Source organism: Prenolepis imparis, unplaced genomic scaffold, assembly GCF_030444845.1.
Source record: "Prenolepis imparis isolate NDT839.2.m4 unplaced genomic scaffold, iyPreImpa1.0 SCAF_1, whole genome shotgun sequence".
Lineage (NCBI taxonomy): Eukaryota > Metazoa > Arthropoda > Insecta > Hymenoptera > Formicidae > Prenolepis > Prenolepis imparis.
The window spans coordinates 7624175-7643550 of record NW_028141159.1 but is presented as its reverse complement, the minus strand read 5'-3'; the positions used below and the strand labels follow the sequence as shown (position 1 = coordinate 7643550).

The 19376-nt window shown below is 33.2% G+C and overlaps 2 protein-coding genes across 2 annotated transcripts in view; both read right to left on the bottom strand.

The window, feature by feature from the left end:
- LOC145944415 (fibroblast growth factor 18) overlaps positions 1–6242 on the bottom strand; it is a 133534-nt gene extending 127292 nt beyond the window's left edge. Inside the window, exons 1-2 of the mRNA XM_083052757.1 lie at positions 5946–6242; positions 5424–5478 (exon numbers count right to left, since the gene is read on the bottom strand). The gene's annotated coding sequence lies outside the window, so the exon portion shown is untranslated. The remainder of the gene's footprint in view (positions 1–5423; positions 5479–5945) is intronic.
- Positions 6243–9276: 3034 nt separating this feature from the next.
- The window catches only part of LOC145944324 (uncharacterized), a 42416-nt gene continuing 32316 nt past the window's right edge, over positions 9277–19376 (bottom strand). Inside the window, exons 6-9 of the mRNA XM_083052591.1 lie at positions 16923–16966; positions 11715–11775; positions 11001–11047; positions 9277–10249 (exon numbers count right to left, since the gene is read on the bottom strand). Coding sequence (XP_082908717.1) covers positions 9480–10249; positions 11001–11047; positions 11715–11775; positions 16923–16966 — 922 coding nt within the window. The 3' untranslated portion in view covers positions 9277–9479. The remainder of the gene's footprint in view (positions 10250–11000; positions 11048–11714; positions 11776–16922; positions 16967–19376) is intronic.

The window sequence follows — 19376 nt, the reverse complement described above, 5'->3', positions numbered from 1 at the left end:
CGCAGTGCAGTTCGTAAAATTCCGTTCTGATTATGCGATTGAAAATAATACTCTATTTTTATGACATATTGTTTCTTCGTGTAAATTTTATATTATTTAAATTTCTACAAAAATTTTAAATTACCTTTTTTATTTTAATAAATTTTTCTAACTGTATAATTACTTTTTTATTTATTATATGAATATGAATAATAAATAATATAATGTATAGTTTGATATAATTTAAAGTTTGAAGTGCATGATTACATACAAATGTAATATATAATTTTCTAGATATATAGTGCAATAGAAAAATATATATTATATTTGTATATAGATACGCACTTTAAACAAAATACGTTATATTAAACTACTTTTTCAATTTATAATAAAAATAATCATATTTATGTAATTTTTATTTCCATTATTTTTTAAAAATCTATTATATCTATAGTATTAATATTTTTTTAATAATAATATTTTGAAAAATTGATATTCTCTTAGAAGTGTAAAGTTATCTATTTATACAGGTAGTCATTTCTGATCAGAATAATCGTAAGCCGTCGAAACTGAGATTGTGTAAATACGACTACAGATTAAGCAGATGAATGCGGCGCCAACGCAACATGTAAAGGGGTAATAAACGAGGTAGATATGTCTCGCGCGCAAAATCGAACATCGTATCATCTCGAATTTATTGGAAACATAGACAGAGCCCCTTTATTCAAATCGATTAAAATCTTCGAAATCAACATCAATATCGAATTCATAATATATACAAGAATATATATTCTCAAATATTTATCGTTATTTAAAGCAAAAAAGCACGAGATCTTGACGCAAAGCAACAAATCAAACATTTTATATCCCACTTTCAACTGATGTTGATATGTTATACTTGTATGTATTCGTTATAAACTGCAATTAATAAAAATATTTTTAAATCGCTCTATTAAGTCGCGACTTCCTCTTTTCATACTGAAACGGGAACCGTGAGGAATTCAGGCAATGCTGGAAGGCCGATACTGAGAAAGGCGAGGAGCTCGCGGACCGGCTCCAAGTAAAACGATGTGTGTGTGAGACGAAAATAAAAACCAAAATAAATAAAATCGAAAAAGACGAGTACGCGGAAGAGGGCAGAAGAAGAGGACGAGAGAAAGGGGGAGAGGGCTCGCAAAATCGCCATGGGCCCCGAGGTGGACGACGCGCGCAGGGCAATAAATATCATGCGATTAGATCTCCGATGCTGCCGCTGTTGGGGTTGGTTACGAACGGAGGGAGCGACTATTAATCACTCCATGTTAATCAAGCCTGCCGCTAAGTAGGCCGCGCCGCAGCATTAAAGTGCACTGCCACGCATCGTATTGGCGTGCCAACGAAACACGCATACATATACGCGCAAATCAAGCACGGTACATAGGCTAGAAGAGATTAGAGCATTAGAGGCAAAAGCGAGAACACAGAGAGAAAGAGAGAGAAGGTATTCTCGAGCTCAAGTCTCGTGCGTGAATTAGCTTTCAGCCTCCTATTATTCGACTTCGAGATCCCTACCTTAAAAGATCTGTACCTACCGCATAGCACGCGCGCGTTCCTTCTCATTTTTGAGGAATTAATCGAGACTAATTACCACGTCGGACAAGAAAGGAGTTCGTTCTGCCGGTCCCTTCCCCGGTGAATTATAGTATTCAATATTCTCTACGAAAAAAATTGGTGAATTAAAAGAAATTCATAGAAATTTATTCTGCGAAATTATGAATTTCTCTCCAAGAATAAGATATTTTGTTATATTTTATTTCTTTTTCTGGATTTTAATAATTAAGATATAATAAACAATTTATTAATATAAGAATTCATATACTTAAATGTTATTCTTTTGATTATTTATACAATTTAGCTACATTTATTAAAACAATTCTTGAACTAATTATTCGTAAAGAATACAGGATAATATTATGACAGTTATAAATTAAAAATTTTTCTTATTAAAAAATAAAGACTATTAATTTTTCACAGAATAAATGCTTGTAAATTTCTTTTAATCTACTTTTTTTCCTAATTGTTTTATTTAGCAATTCATTATTTATGCTATCAGATAAACCATAATTTCAGAATTTCTGATTGATCTCATCTCAATGAAATGTAAAAGAACTGATTAAAGGAGAAAGCTAAATGCAAGGAAAGAGAAACAGAGAGGTCTTTATGGACTTGTTTGTCCTCTGAGAATTTTTACGAATTATTTGAGAAGTTCCGTCGAGACGCAACCGAAAGATCGTTTCGGACAATCACACGGTAGTTAGATCATGCAATCTCCTCATTTGCAGTAAGTGTGTATCTGTTATGATTCCAATAATAGAAAATTCTGTCAATATTTTTAATCTTGTCTCAATTTAACATTTATTTAACGATCATTTAATTAAATCGATTATACCGAGTTACACACGGAGAGAATTTTCTCTTAGAATTTACCCTGAAAATCATGATAATCGTGGGACAATATGGTATGGAAAGAATTTTATGAGAATTTCTCTGATTAATATTTATCACAATCAAAATAATATCTATGCACTAACTAAAATATAAAACATGTTTGATTAATTTTACTAAACTGCATGGTAAAATTCTTTCCATACCATATTGTCCCACGATTACCATGATTTTCAGGGTAAATTCTAAGAGAAAATTCTCTCAGTGTACTTATGTGGAAATTTTTGCTAAAAATTCGTTATTAAAAAAAATCTGTGTAATTATATATGTTTCGAAAATATCTCATATTCTTTTTGTGAATAATTATGACATAAATAATAATACCTCATAGCAATATTTAATTATTAATTTGGACAAATTGTGTTCCACAAAAAATTAAGCATGTCACGCTGGTTTCGCTCTCAAATCCTCTCTTTCTTATCCGATTCTTACCAATTCTCATGTCACGTATCTCCTCTCTTCTGCTTAAAATAGAGTTTATACAAACACCGATCTCTCTGTTTCCCGGTTAAACTCTGCTTCTCTGCTATCCCCCTCCGATCTGATCGACCAGCGTCCAGCGCGGGCCGAAACAAGGCGGGTAGTCGCGCGAGCAGCACGAGACGAGGGCGAGGTAGACGACGTTGTACAAAAGTAAATAAAGTCTCTCAAAAGACTGAGAAAATATGTCGATAAATCTAATGTCTAACTGAGATAGGTACCAGGCACTGGGAAATAATTGTCTCGCGCGCGCAGCTGCATCGAACGATCACGATGGACGATTGCTTCTCGTGGCGCCAGTAGCCCGCACCAGAAGTTACTTTCGGATTGTCTCCCGTGAGAGCAGGGATCGTGGCGAGAAGGGCGACGATCTTTCCACCTCTGAGAAAGTTTTCGAATTCCTTCTATCCACGACGACCTCTTTTCATCGTCATCATCGTCTTCCCCTCTCTCTTTCTCTTTCTACTCCTCGACATTTACATTTAAAGTGTGCCTATATTAAGATTATGAGCATAACTCAGGCCATAGTACTGATTTGACTGTGATGAAAGCTAATAATTCACGAATTGTATTTTCTTCTATTATTCTAAATGCAATTCGAGATTGAAAAATGAAAGTATAATTTTACTAAAAATAAAATAATCATGATACCACGCATTCAATTTGTTTTACAGCTTCGAAATATATCTTTGAGTTTATCATTCATTTTTTTATTCTCGAAATTATCTTGTATAGATGTATAAATTTAATAATATTCAATTATAACAAATATGCCACAAAAAAAAAAAAAAATTAGCCACCATAGTTAAATTTTAGCTGTCCCTACACAGAGAGAATTTTCTCTTAGAATTTACCCTGAAAATTATGATAATCGTGGGGCAATATGGTATGGAAAGAATTTTAAGAGAATTTCTTTGATTAATATTTATCACGATAAAAATAATAATATCTACTACAATAAAATATAAAACATGTTTGATTAATTTTACTATGCAGTTTAATAAAATTAATCAAACATGTTTTATATTTTATATTGTGATAGATATTATTATTTTTATTGTGATAAATATTAATCAGAGAAATTCTCATAAAATTCTTTCCATATAATGTTCCACGATTACCATGATTTTCAAGGTAAATTCTAAGAGAAAATTCTCTCACTGTATATTATACCTGAAATTCAATTATCATGCCTAAATTTTAGCTATAATAGCTAATATTTTTAGCTATAGAATTCTTTGTTAAACTGTAGCTAAAAAATATTAATTATTATAGCTAAAATTTAGGTATGATAACTAAATTTCAGGTTGTAATATAGGGACAGCTAAAATTTAATTATAATGGCTAATTTTTTTTCCGAGTGTGTTATATTTCAGATCCGAATTCATTAATTTCTTTAATTATCCGTCAGATTATTATTTATCAAAATATATATGTATTCATTACCTCTAAAAATTATATATTTCAATATGCATCAATTAATATATTTCGCGTTCAATAATAATTTAATATATTACTAATCCGATTCTTGGCAATACGCCAAAATGTTCTAGCCATTATTATAAGTACGATAACGTGCATTTAAAATCGAGAGGAAAGCAATACGCCAATTAAACATATATATGTAAGTGCGCTTAATTTATGCCCTTTCTATCATCAAGTCTCACTTTTAAGGCCCCTCGGGACAAAATTTTCAAGCTCTAAGGCGTTACTCGCGTGTGACGCGTGCAATTTCTCGTGGAATTATTCCACGCACGCCAACGGCAGTTCGTGATATATGGCCAGGCGCGAGACGTGTCCCTCCTACACGCATGACCCCTGACTCCGGTCCGAATATTGAATCACTTTAATATCTTGGAACGAGATACACGATGCGCACGACCAGTCATGGCTCGTCCCAATCTTTCAAGCGTACGCTCAATTACGTTCGTGCCACGCGCGTACCTGCCTATGTAATCTTAGCAACGACATCAAACTATCGAGCTACTTTATGACGTACACTGAGAGAATTTTCTCTTAGAATTTACCTTGAAAATCATGGTAATCGTGAGACAATATGGTATGGAAAGAATTTTATGAGAATTTCTCTGATTAATATTTATCACAATAAAAATAATATCTATCACAATTAAATATAAAACATGTTTGATTAATATTACTAAACTGCATAGTAAAATTAATCAAACATGTTTTATATTTTATTGTGATAAATATTATTTTTATTGTGATAAATATTAATCAGAGAAATTCTCATAAAATTCTTTCCATACCATATTGTCCCACGATTACCATAATTTTCAAGGTAAATTTTAAGAGAAAATTCTCTCAGGGTAGTGTATCCTTATAGAACATTTGTGGAATACTCGTGCTAGTAAATGGTAAGTTGTCCTCCGGAAAACAAATTTATAACAATCGAAAAAATTAATTATATATATATATATATATATATATATATATAAAATCTGATAATTATCACTTACGGATGCGGATCACTTATGATGAGCAACAGCGAAGTTGTAGTACATTACGTTGTAACTGCAAAATACAAATATATATCCACATTATATGCGATGTCCAAAATAATTAATAGTTTAAAAAATAATTATTATACACAATTTTTTTTCAATCGGCCTTTAAACAAATATTTAGAAAAAATTATTTTTGAAAAATATTTAAAAAAATATTTTTGAAACAATTTTAAAAAATTTTTAACTTTTAAAAAATATAATAGATAAAAATATAATTTTCATATAAATAATCTGAATAATTAAAAGTCTTAACAATATATTAAAATATTTGTATATATGTATGTATATGTATAAAGTTATTTAAAAATATTTAACATTTAATAAAATTAATATTTTATTATAAAATATTTTAAATATATTTTTACGAAAAATCTAATATATTTTTTATGCATTATATTACAGAATAATACAAAATGGATTATTACCGCGGAAATAAAAAATGAGCAATTAATAAATAAATTACAATATACTCACTCAATGATTGCTCTGCCGTTGCCCGATGCCACCTAGGCCTCCTCCTCCTCTTTTCACTGCTCCTTCATAGCACTCACAAAACATTCACTCGCGAAAAACATAGTAAAATTATTATAATTACACGCCCACGATCGTAACTATCAACAGAATATCCCGAATGCGCGAAACATTGCACGACATTTGCGACATTACTCGAGCAGGACGCATATTTTACATTACATGACGAGAGAATAAAATGAAAACTGATATACAATTGAATATCATGTAACAAATTTTACGATAAATAATATAAGTTCATATTATAATATAAGTAAACAATATGTGTTTTGATCAATTACAACGAAAATTTGAAATATCTGCTTCGATGCATAAATATCGAAATTACAACGCACGAGAATAAATATATATGTGAATATATAATATTAATAATAATATAAGATAGAGAGAATAAAGATATTAAAGAATTAACTCATTAATAAAACGCGTTTCGTGCCCGATCTAATTCAATCCATCATGTATTTGCAACATTTCGTCTATGATCGGAAAATTGAAAATAACGGTAATTTGAACCTAATACCGTTTGATATGATATACGATTCACGATAAAACATGAAAAAATACACAATTATAATTGAATGCTACACATGTTATATATTTCAAATGGATAAATGTGGCGAAATATATCAAGATCTCTCGAAATATCGTCGCTTTTCATTATTTCAATCACTCTATTCTGCGATATTACGCGTTACCTAACCTTGCTACCTTTTCGTACCAACTCAATATAAATTGCGTGAAATACCTGCTTCGATGAAAAGCCGTTATCTCGACCCATTTAGAAATGATTAATCGAGAATTAATTAATCGTCCGCGTCGATAATCATTAATTGTAATGGGAAATGATCGTGTTCCAAGATATAATACGACGATAAACACGGAGCGCGACGCGCCACGGCTTTCCTGCTCGAGTCTCGTCGCGCGAATGACAAGGCCACGTAAACATGGCGCGCGCTATGTTTACGCGCCTTAGCCTTGAATACTGAACATAGTACAGCTCGTAATATTTTCGTTGTGGCGCTATGATGAAATATTTAACACATTACAACATAAATTTTATGCGAAATATTCTGTTCTCTGAAAAGAAATTAATTATGATAAAACGATTAATACATATATTATCACGACTTTTCTTTACTTGAATTATTCAATCGATATTCATGTATTACTACGCGCTCTTAATTTAAAGCGATTGGTAAATTACATTTTTACCAATCATTTTTAAACTGTGCGTATAATACGTGAATGATTAATTAATTCAAATAAAATGAGATCATGAGAGAGATACAACCATTTATATATATTAATAATTAATTTACAATTTTTTAAATTGATTATTTAGCTGTAGTACATTAAATATTTCTTGACGTTTTATAATTTATTTAATGTTATACTAGGTTCAGTACATAGTACATATTTAAGCATTTAAGCATTATTAAACGCTATTAATTAATTTCTACGATTCATAAGCATGTTGAGAGACGATGACTATTCAACAGATATTTCGCACAATTTATATAAAAAGCTGTGTAATGTCGTCAACCATTTAATAATATTCTGTGGAATTTATACGTTTAAAAATTTATTTCATGTGTGAAATAATATCAAATTTTGATTATGTATTTTTTAAAACGCATCTTGATTAATCATTGATTTGGCTTGCGTCATATCGTAAAGTATCAAGTTTAAATTGCTACTGTGTTTCTCAAATTTTTCAATTATTACTAAAATGTCAGAGATATACACATTGGAATATACAATTACGATCGTGCGCGTATAATCGTAATCAACTGTATTTTCGCGAGTAATTATTTTATGAGTGCCACATATAAAGAAACAGCGAAAAATAAATAAAAAAGAAAGAGATTTAAGTGGCATCGAGTGATAGCGAAGCAACCATTGAGTATTTCATAATTTGTTTATTATTAAAATTGGTTTTATCTCCGCACTAGTGTGATCCATTTTACATTATTTTAATATAATGTAAAATGTGCAATTTAATATAATACATATAAAATATTTGAGATTTTATTTATAAATATATTTAAATTTTATTTGTAATAAAAAAAAATATATATATATTTAAACATTGTTAAAATTTATAAATGCTTAGATTATTTATATAAAAATGAAATTTTAATTTTTCTTATAGTATTTTTTGGAAGTTTACATCTAACAAATTTTTTTTCGAAAACATGATTTTTTTATTAGATATTTATATTAACATGTAAATGACTGTTTTATTTTCAAATACGAGGATAAAGAAACTTTCGTTAATTTAATCATTATAGTGTATTTCTCTTATCTCTATATGCACACATTTTATTTAAAATTGTACATAAAATTACTGTCCGTTCTATCTCCGTTCTATTTCCATGTTTTGATCTTTAGACTTATTGACTTAAATAATGATGTTTGCTAGCGGATTTACAATTCGCATAATAACCAAAATATTAAACATATTAAGCAAAAATTAAACATTTAAATTAAAGTTTCTTAATAACGTCGGATCATAAAAAATTATGTTAATGATACTTAATGTATGGATAGTATAGAAACTTTAAAGTGAGTCATTATAAATAGTTTCTTTTTTCCATACATAATATTTCACTTCCCCATTGAACAAAAATCGCGTATAAACAAGATTACATAAATATTCCTAGTGAATTTCTGTTGCAAACTCATGATACTGAATGTTTTTAACACATAATTCTAATTAATTTTAAAAGAATTGAGTATGCACCTAATCTAATCAATTATTAAAATAAAAATTAAATGATGCACGGTGTTATTAACTTACTTATTTAATGAATTCATTAACATATGAATTTGACGCACATGTTGCATTTTTTTATGTTACATTTTTTTGAATGTGTCCCGATATACGCGTAAATTCATATATTAAAGGATTAATGACACCGTTTGTGCATATGTATTATTTACTTATGCAGTAATTTATTTTTATAGAGACCGGCTTTTTATAACACACCAATCTGCAAAGACGCCTTTTTGGAAACGTTGATTTTACTAAAAACTTGCAATATACATATATAGTACATACATACATTTCTAAACGCGCAAGCGTAATAAATATATATGTATATATGTGTATAAATCATAAAATAAAGTTAGTATCATGAAGTTCGACAAAATCTCTCTTTTTTTTTTTTCATCAATGACCTATATAAAATACGAAGTAAAGAAAAAAATGTTAGTAAGAGGTATGTGTTATTGATATCGAATAAATGTAGCACATTACAGTTCACACACACAATTCGAATCTGTACGAATTTTATCATCCAAATAAAAAAAATAATCGACCCACACATCATCGCACAAACTGCAATGTACGATCGCCTTGTAAGTGTCACAAATGCAGTATTTCTACATTTCCTCGGACACTCGCCAATCTGTCGTTAATATTACACGGAAATCGTACGTTTAAGTATCATCATCGTATTCCTAACGAAAACATGGTCACTTGGTTTGATTGAATCGTCCCTTCGTTTGCCGTCGTGATTGCGTGGCGGTCGAAGTCGTAAGGAAATTTTCCTCGAACGTATCCACGGCGAAGTCTTGCTCCTTATGTACTTTAGGCATGATTCTGCTGGCCAGTCCGTTTCGCCTTAGGCGAATGTTTACCGCACGCTCCATGATACCGTTTCGAATTTGCTGCTTTTTCTTCTGATTATGGAGCTGCTTGGCCACCGCCGTTCTAGAAGGCGGAGGTGGCGGCGGTGGTGGCGGCGGCGGCGGCATCTTCGGCGGTAATCGCGCAGGACCAGCCATCCTAGGCAGACCTGGCATACGCGGCGGAAAACCAGGATGCCCAGGGAAACCGGGCCCGGGTGGCGTCGGCGGCATCGCCGGACGTATCGGCGGCGGTCCGTATCTGAACCTGGGTCCGTAAAGCCCAGGTGGGCCCATGGGCGGCGGAATAGGGGGCATACCGAGCGGAGGAGGAGGAGGCATCGGTCCGAATCCCGGCGGCGGCGGACCCGCGAATCTCTGATGTGAAAATGGACCACCGTTCGCGAACCCTCGACGCGACATCGCGTACCCCGGTCCCATCGATCGACCTGCCGAGCGTGCCTTCGAATTCCTCTTGGTAGGAAGTGCGGTAGGGACCGTGCTCGTGAGACTCAAAACGACTTTGCTCGTATCGATTCTCTCACCGCATTGAGCCTCTTTCAACGCGGTGAGATAAATGTCGCGTTCGATGGGATATCCGCGTGCGTCCCCAAAAGCTAAATACAGACAGAGAGAATTTTCGTTTGGACGATAAGCTTATCAAACAGATCGACATTTGCATATTCTTATATGCGAAATATAAATTATTGATTGTCATCGTCACTAACCTATCTTAATGTTCATTGTATCTTTAATTAGCATACTTCTGAATGAGAAGCTTGTAGTAATAAACAAGAAAAATTATTACACAGAGAGATAATAAGAGATTATAAGTTCGCAAGTTATAAAAATTTGATTTAAATAAGCAGCATAAATTAATTATGATTATTTACATAACTTGCAAAAGAAAGACCAATTTACGTATGTGAAATCATGGCCTACTAGATACTATTTTCTTTCACATGTCACAGGCAAACATACATACATAATACACAATATTTGTTCATAATTCATAAATAAATAATTTATAAAATTTTTTCATTGATAATTTTTGATATTTAATAATTATTTAAATATATAATTAAGCAGTTAATTAAAATTATAATGACTTTATCCTCGAAATCCAATAATAATAGAATAATATAATAATTAAATGTAATATGATATACATAATATAATTTTTCAAATAACGTACCTTTTAAATACATATTAACATAATGTTCAACATTTAAAAATAATTATTATATGGTTGAAAGATCTATTAAAATTATAATTACTTTAACCATGAAATCCAATAATAATAAAACAATATGGCAAGAATATTTAATATAACAAAACATATGAGAATTTTTCAAATAAAAAACATACCTTTTAAAGAATCTTGAATTACCCAGCTCAGTTGTTGAATGAGATATCTATAAAAAATGATACACCATACGCATTTCAACAATAGTTTTTCTGAGAATATTCCAATATATCCGATATTTAAATAATAAATATCAAATATCAATTATCCTGATATAATATTAACTACACAAGATTCCAACTTCAAATGAGTATCCAGATATTCTGATAGTAAAATACAACTTAAACAAGTGTACGACAAATACTTCGAATAATGAACGCTTCGAGATATATTTTAATATCATAAATATAGAAGAAAAAATACTATAATTAATAAAACATAGTATATAAAAAAGACTGGCACAGATATCAAGTGCAATAAAATTATTTTTAAATTCTGCTATACTTATTTTGAATGTTTCTCCCTTGTTTATTCTTAAATGGTCCTTTCTTTGGACCATCCTCAGCATAAGGAAGGCATCAAAGAAAGCAGGGAAGATCAGGACGTTCGCTCCTGTTCTGCTGAGGATGGTCCAAAGGAAGGATCGAAATGTTCAAAATAAGTATAGAGGAATTTAAAAATAATTTTATTGCATCTAATATTTATGTCTGATTTTTTAAGACCAGCCTTTTTTTATACCGTGTTTTATATTTATATATCAGAGTCTTTTCGATCTAATTTCTAATTAATAATTTGATAGATTAAAAGTACGCGATATAAAGTTACATAATACTGACCTACAAATTAAGTAACCGGTACGATTCACACCGTGTGTACAATGAACTCCTATAAGCTCACCTGTAACAAAAAATTTATACCATTTTCGAAATTCTAATCTATGGCATAAACAGCGATATCAGCTTTTAAGCAATAGTATCATTATAAATGACGTTTTAATTACACTTTAATATTATGAAAAAGAAAAGAATCGCAGGTTTATAAGTTCAAGCATCCGAACATTGTGCACACGTTTCGTAAGTAATGGGGTAACAATCTCGATAAAGTAATTATGCGGCGACGCAGATGAGAGTTCGGGGTCGGCAGGACACGCGATCAGTATCTCGAAAGTACTTTCGAGACATCGGACGATGCCGAAAAGGACGCGCAGAAATATCGCGAAGGAGATATTCGCTTGCGAAAAAGGCGTGCAATAAGGATGCACCGCTATGCGCGGCAAGACATACGATTCCACGGGTCATCAATTCGGCCTAGGGCGTGGGGTCGGCACCTCTTCGAGCCCAGCAAGGGGCTGATTATAATATTATCGCAAATTACCGGCGAAAACTGCGACGAATTCACGACGATTCGTGACTCCCCGGCTACAGCCAGCCGATCGATCGCGGCAGCATTTTCGTAAGAACTGCAATTTTAATAAGAGTAGTTGACCAGCGCATAACGATCGAAGAACGCGTCTACCGCCGCCTATCTCTTCCTCTTGGGTTCCCTCTACGACCGCTCTTCTCCCTTAACTTTGGCGTCTTCTTGCTTTCGCGCGAGCAAGTCGGAGGATAAGTACCAAGTACTTTAGAGGCACTTTGTACCTCCTTACGGCTCTCAGTGTGAATTAAGTGGCCCATCGCGGGTCATGCGATACACCGTTTGACCTCTGCAAGCCGCTTGACCGAACGAAGAATACATCGGTGTATCTCTTACGACGATATACACAGCGCGAGTTATGTCCCTCTCTTTCTCAGACAGACACGGTCAAAGGACAATAATACAAACATATGGAGACTCGAAATGACGAAGCGATAAGATTTTCCGTGAAAAAATCATGATAAACAGTCTAATAAAACTGTTGACTGAGCGTTATCTTCGATCTAACGTTTAGCATCCGAGAAAAAAGTATTAAGATAAAAGTATGCGAATGAGCAACTTGTTACTAGACTCGTGCGTAAAAGCTGTTTCTTCGTAAGAGAGTCCTCGGATTATCATATATGAGAAAATAATGATGTGAAAAATAATAGAGATTGCGAATGCTTAACATAAATAGAACATAAATCACAGAACTCACGAAAAACATTGAAAAGATTATAGAAAGATTTTTATAAATTTATTTTGTGAGCAAAATTTTTTAATCTCTGAAAAAAATCGAGAGAAAAAATGTTATCATTTTTTTTGTTTAATTGCTATTGAATAATTTAAAGAATTTGAAAAGAGAGTTTATATAGATATATATAATTGTACTCTAAAAGTTTCTTTAAATCTGCATATTTTTTTAATCGTTTTGGCATACATTAATGCTCATTAGATTTTAATGAATTGAAGATATATCGTGCGTATATAATAACAATCTAGATTCTAGATAATATATATATCACAGATGTAATTCGATATCTTACATGATTATGTATATATGTATATAAAATAAAATAAACTCGTTCCACGTCTGTATCTATCACGAGGTCATCTCAGGTTTGCGTACGCCAGAAACTTACATCTCTTAGCGGTCGAGAATCTCAGAACACGTCGACATCTAATGTGAATCTAGAGCCGGCACCCCCGTGGTGCAGTGGCCTTTGTACCAACAAATAAACCAATCTTCAGATATACAAATTGTCGTAGACATACAACTATTTTGATATGCATTAATACATATCATTTCTCAATTGTCGAATATATTTCCTCCTTATATTTGTATAAAAGACATACACATAATTATTAATAGTGTTTTATATCTAATTTAGGTAAATCACATAACATATAATATCGGTTTTGAATTTATATAATAAATCATTTTTTTAATGTAAATAAATATAAATAAATATTTCTCTATCAAAAAATTATATTTTATTGTAAGACTCGTATACTGATATTAAACAAAATAAAAGGATTAAGAAATTTTACAAGCGGAATTTTGCTTATCGAAAATCTTCGACATTTGAGAACGTGAAACTCACGAATTCGCACTTGACTCATGACATGTGTATGTATGTACATACATGTCCATACATTAGTATTAAAACACAACAACCAGAGAGATATTACGATGATCTTTCAAGGCACCCTGCCGCTCAACAGTTGAAATCAAACGTTGCTCAACGGGAGCCGAAGCACAACGATAATAATGTTCATCAATCGAAAATCAGCCTTGTACACTCAGCAATATCATTAATTAAATATAAGTCTGCGATTAATTCGGTATATCTGCTTTCTACGATCATTCTACTTCTGTTACAGTCATTCGCAGAGGTACATACACAGTTTTTTTTTTCAAATCTCTATGTTATAATATAAAGATAGAATATGCTCGTCTACAAATTTACAAAAAATTTACGAAAAATAATTAATATCGAAAATTTACGAGATCTTTAAATATCCGAAAAGTCCAAGAAACTTCGTTTGTTAAATTTGTCGTTATATAATATTGTTTCGCGTTCATTGTGTTAAAATTATGAAGATTTACGAGTGTTGTTTCTTATTTAAAAAATTGTAAGGTTTTTAATTAATAATTTAAATAAAACTTCAGAAAATGTACGAATAAGGAAATTTTCAAGGAAAGATAAAATCTAAATATGATTATATTACGAGAAAGATTTCAGATAATACCTTATTTCATCTTATACTTTTATGAGAGGTCACATACAAAAAAAATGGCATGTTTCGCTTAACAATTCTTTGAGTAAAAGTTTACTATCATGATCCTTAGTCCGTCACGTTTAAAACAACACGAAACGATAGAAAATAGGGAGTCGATTATAGATCAAACTCGTGTATGCTGATGAGGGTGAGGGTGAGCAATCGCATGCAAATATTGTTTTCTGTCCCTATCCTCGAGATATCGCCGACGAAAAAATAAAAGGCAAGACCACGCATCCGGAATTGCACGTGCCACTCTGAGTACAGCGTGAAGATTGGTTTTCAGGCTACTGGAGTAGTCGCGAAGTACAACCCGAAGCGACGCGGTAAATGTGGCAATATGATATACACGCGAGTAAGGTACGCCACGTCGGCTCAAATAGCCCTTGGTGGATGCGAGATCCTGGTCGCCTCGTGTCAAGAACACGGGGAGAGAGCTCCTAGTAGTGCGAGAGCGAAGTAAAAGCTCGTCGGAGATATATGTAAGAGCTGCTGAAACCAGGGAACGACGTTAACGTCCGGCGTACATAAACATGAAAATATCGCCGGACCATGTTACTGCGAGTCTTTTTGGGACGCCGATTACTGCCGTCTTAAATCAATCGAACGCACCAAGTTCGGTCGCGATGCGCATCGTATACGGAGCGCGAAACGGACCAAGGATTTTGTGACTTGTTTGAGAACGAAAGTAAATATTAATCCGGAATCGCGAAAATATAACTGTTTGATTTTTTTTCCAAGAGTGTGTAACAATTTAAATTTCAGAGATTTCATAAATAATTGAATATCTTTATGGAGAAATAATTTTTGTAATATATATTATAACTCGATATAATTTAAATCTTTAAAAACATTAAAAGAAGTAAGAAATATTGGGACACGCGCAATTTTCATTTTTACAAGTCTGACATGCAATTTTAATTTTTATATGCATCAGAAATTTAACAAATTACCAAGGAGATAAGAGTGATTTGTATACGCGAGTCATTTTTACGTGATCAATCGGCGTCTTAACATTGGACATTGGATATACGGTATTGATAAATGCTAAGTGGTAGGCAACGAAGCGGCTCCTTTTGCCTTGGAATGCGTCTCGACTCGTTCTTCGATGGATCGCTCCACCTCCCAGCTCAAGTTAGTCGATTCGTGAGTTTCCCACGTACAAATCTGATAGCTCTGTAAACCGCGATAACGCAACGAAACGCGTTCATGCAATTTCGTCGACGAGAATCTGGGACAATTACGTTTATTTAATATTTTACAAAGTTCTCAGAGAATCTTGAAAATTCTAAAAATTTCAAATTTTAGATTTTGTGTCTAAAAATATTATATTAAAAACACATTTTTAAATTTCAAACATATTACCTATTAAAAATTAAAACTGTTATAGGAGAACGTGAAAAGTCAAAAAATGATCCTAGATCTCTCTTAGATACATAGATTTAAGATACAAAGTACACAGACACACACACATATTTGAACATAAACTAAGAGAATCAAACCTCGAGTCTTAAATTGTACAATGAATTCCGATACAACCTCATAGATATGACTGGTCGTTTGGCATGAGAAAAAATGGAGGAACAGAGACAGATACGCAAGAGAGAGAGAAAAAAAAGGAAGAAAGGGACGTTGCGGATGTGAAGAGAAACGAGAGTAGGAGAAGAAAAAGAGAAACCCTCAGGGGAACTTTCTTCTCTACTGGTTGATAAACGGCGGCAGATAATTAACAACGCCCCAGTATGTGTATTTCATGCGTGGGCGTCCTCGAATTCTGATCGGATTCGTTGGGATCGTCGCCGTTGTCGTCGTCCTTGTCGAATCGTTTCTCTCATCCGAGGCACAGAAGCCGGGCGAATATCGTGCAACCGCGCGAGTAAAACAACCACCGGCTATTCTACATTCGTTCTCGCAACATACAACACGGTCGAACCGTAATCGAGGGAGTAAATTAGGAAGGGATACGCTTGTACAGTCGTGATCAGCAGTTTCGTCCAAACGAGGATATACCTACGACGATTCCTATCAATTTTTCCTCGCCGAAACACGAGTAAATATCCGTGTTTCGTATTTTTTTCGAGGATTGTTAATACAACGTTTCTTAAAAACTATTTTCGAGTGTGTTGTTGAACTTGGTGCATTTTAGTTGGCGCCGATCAGACATGAGTTTTGCAACTTTCATTGTCAGCAATACAATTATATATATATATTGTGTATAAAATATTATATACTTGTTTAAGATTCTGTCAGATGTATAAGAAAGTTACTCCAATCGCCGAGAATCAAGAAATTTTGTTACAAAGAAACTTGTATATAATTTATAATAAATCGGCGAATGTAATATTTTTGATGTAATGCAAACTCACCTTCACCGCATGTTGCCATGAAATCGTCCATCACTTTAAAGAATCTGCAAGGAAAGAGAGCAAAAATTTTTACTTTTAGCAAAGCAACTGTATATCTTTATCTTTTTATAATTTTACTTTTCAAAAAGAATTTACTTTTCAACAATCAATTTAAATTTATATTTAAAATGTTACGTAGCCAACCGGAGCCAGCTAAAGAAACTTTCCTATAAAAAAAATTAAAATAATAAATGTGTATCATTGGTATATGTGTGTGTAATGTTTTACATATGTTTTTGTAATAATAATCAGTTTGTAAAATAGCTTGTTATAACTAACAAGCATCAACATTCTTATTTTCTAATTTTTTTACACGGGGGAATAATTATTTTTATCTTGACTAAACAATATAATTAACATCTTAAATATATCTGATATATAATGTTACAAGCATGCATAATAACAACGCCGCCTTTGAGAAGACAGCAATCTCTTATTCTTCCTTTATTTGCTATCTATAATTTTACGAAGCAGCCAGCGCGACGGCGATCGAATTTCCATGGAGCTGATGAAAAAAGTAATCGGCTAAATAAATATTCAGGTACTGGTAACCGGTCGAACAAACCGGCAGTGTAATAGGTGTATGTAATAGGTATGCAGAAGCCGAGCGGCAAACGAAGGGGTATGGTAATGAGACTTAAGAGCCGGGACGTTGCACGTCCTGAGTTACGGGCGAGCAGCAGTACAAGTCCTTTACGCGTCACGTAAGGGCGCTAAGAAGTTAAATCGATTCCGAATTATGTCATGAAAACACGCGTCCCCGACGTGGATTAATAATAGCCGCAGCGGCGGCGATTTTTCAACGGGCAACACATTTCCCCTCTTGTCTCCTATAAACTTTACCGTGAACTTACTGGAGCGGTTTCTTTGTGATCTATGGGATAAAAGGCAAGGAGAAATGGAGAGACAGGAGAAAGAGATCTTCGAAACTTCGCAGATTCAGGGAGATAGGGTGGCGCTTATATAATAGTTTACGGGGGTGCAGTCATGTATCACGTTGCCTCTCTTTCAGCATCGTCCACGAGAACAAGAGGCAGAAGACTAAGGGAAAAACTTATTAACGAATTAAGCCTATTTCGACTGTTCGATAAATTATATACAGAAAGCTATTCACATATCTTTCTTGCGTTCTTAAGAAAATTCCGAAAATATTTCCGACACGCCGAACGTTGCATCACGTTGTAATAAAGGTTGATGTCAATATGTAATATTAATTTATCAAATATTATATATAAACAAATTTAACATTATATAATATTTTTATATAATTTTATATAATGCATATATAATATTTTATATAATGCACACATATAACAATTTTATTATTTTTTTTAGATATTTTAGCCATATGTGATAAGTAAATATATTATTATGTGAGGAGAGAGTATAATTAATTGCTCAAATATTTTTTGTTTAAAATCTAATAATCCTAAAAATTAATTAATAATCTGAGAGATTGTTATATATATAATGCATAGAATACTCTTCTTCGGGGGTAAGTTTGATAAATGTGCTAACATTTAGTTTCCAAAGAAATGAGAATAGTGGTGACAAGCATAAAATCGTTTCAATCTCCGACCGCGACTATGATAGACTTAGTTAGTTCTCCGAAAAGTTACTACGTTCATCATTGTACGGGGATTGGGTGGCCCAATTGTAGCGGTCTATAGAGGCTTAATAGGACCGTTTTAGTGCCTTTGGTCCCTTTCAACTCCGAAACGGACTCCCTATAGCACCGATTAAACTAACGCGATTATAAGCTCTAACTCATTCACGACTTGCCGACCACCGTTCAATATCGATGGGTTACGAGGTGAGAAATATTTATAACCTGCGATGTCTGCTAACTCATAATGACTCTTGAAAGGGAGCATCTCATTTGTTGAAAAAAGAGGGAGGGATAGTGTAAATGCATTCCACTAATAATAAGATCGTGAACTGTATCATATCTTACCCGTCTTGAAAAATTTATTGTCACAACAGTGCATCATGATTAATACACGCGTGGTACGACAAGCTTACATTCACGCCTCGTAATTTACAGCGCATCGTCTGCAAGGTCAGTGCAAGAAATAAAATAAATCTCCCGTATATACATATCGGTAGCAGAATAACGCATAACGTCGACTGTCATTCGCTCGCACGGTCGCGCATTTATAATATTTGAAATATTCGTGGCGCGTCTTCCTCGTTTCAAAAACGTGACAGCACAATCACGGAGAAATGCATCTATCACAGGGGATGAAGGCGGAGTGGGCACGGCCTTCTCCAAGATGAAATATTGAAAGATAGCTGCCGGGGCTCCGCGGCGCGGCGCCTCCGAAACGTGAAAAATGACGAGTGTTAAATTAATTTGACTTTCGGATTTGAATTACAGATTCGAGGCGAACGCGGAGGTGTCGTTGTACACGGTGT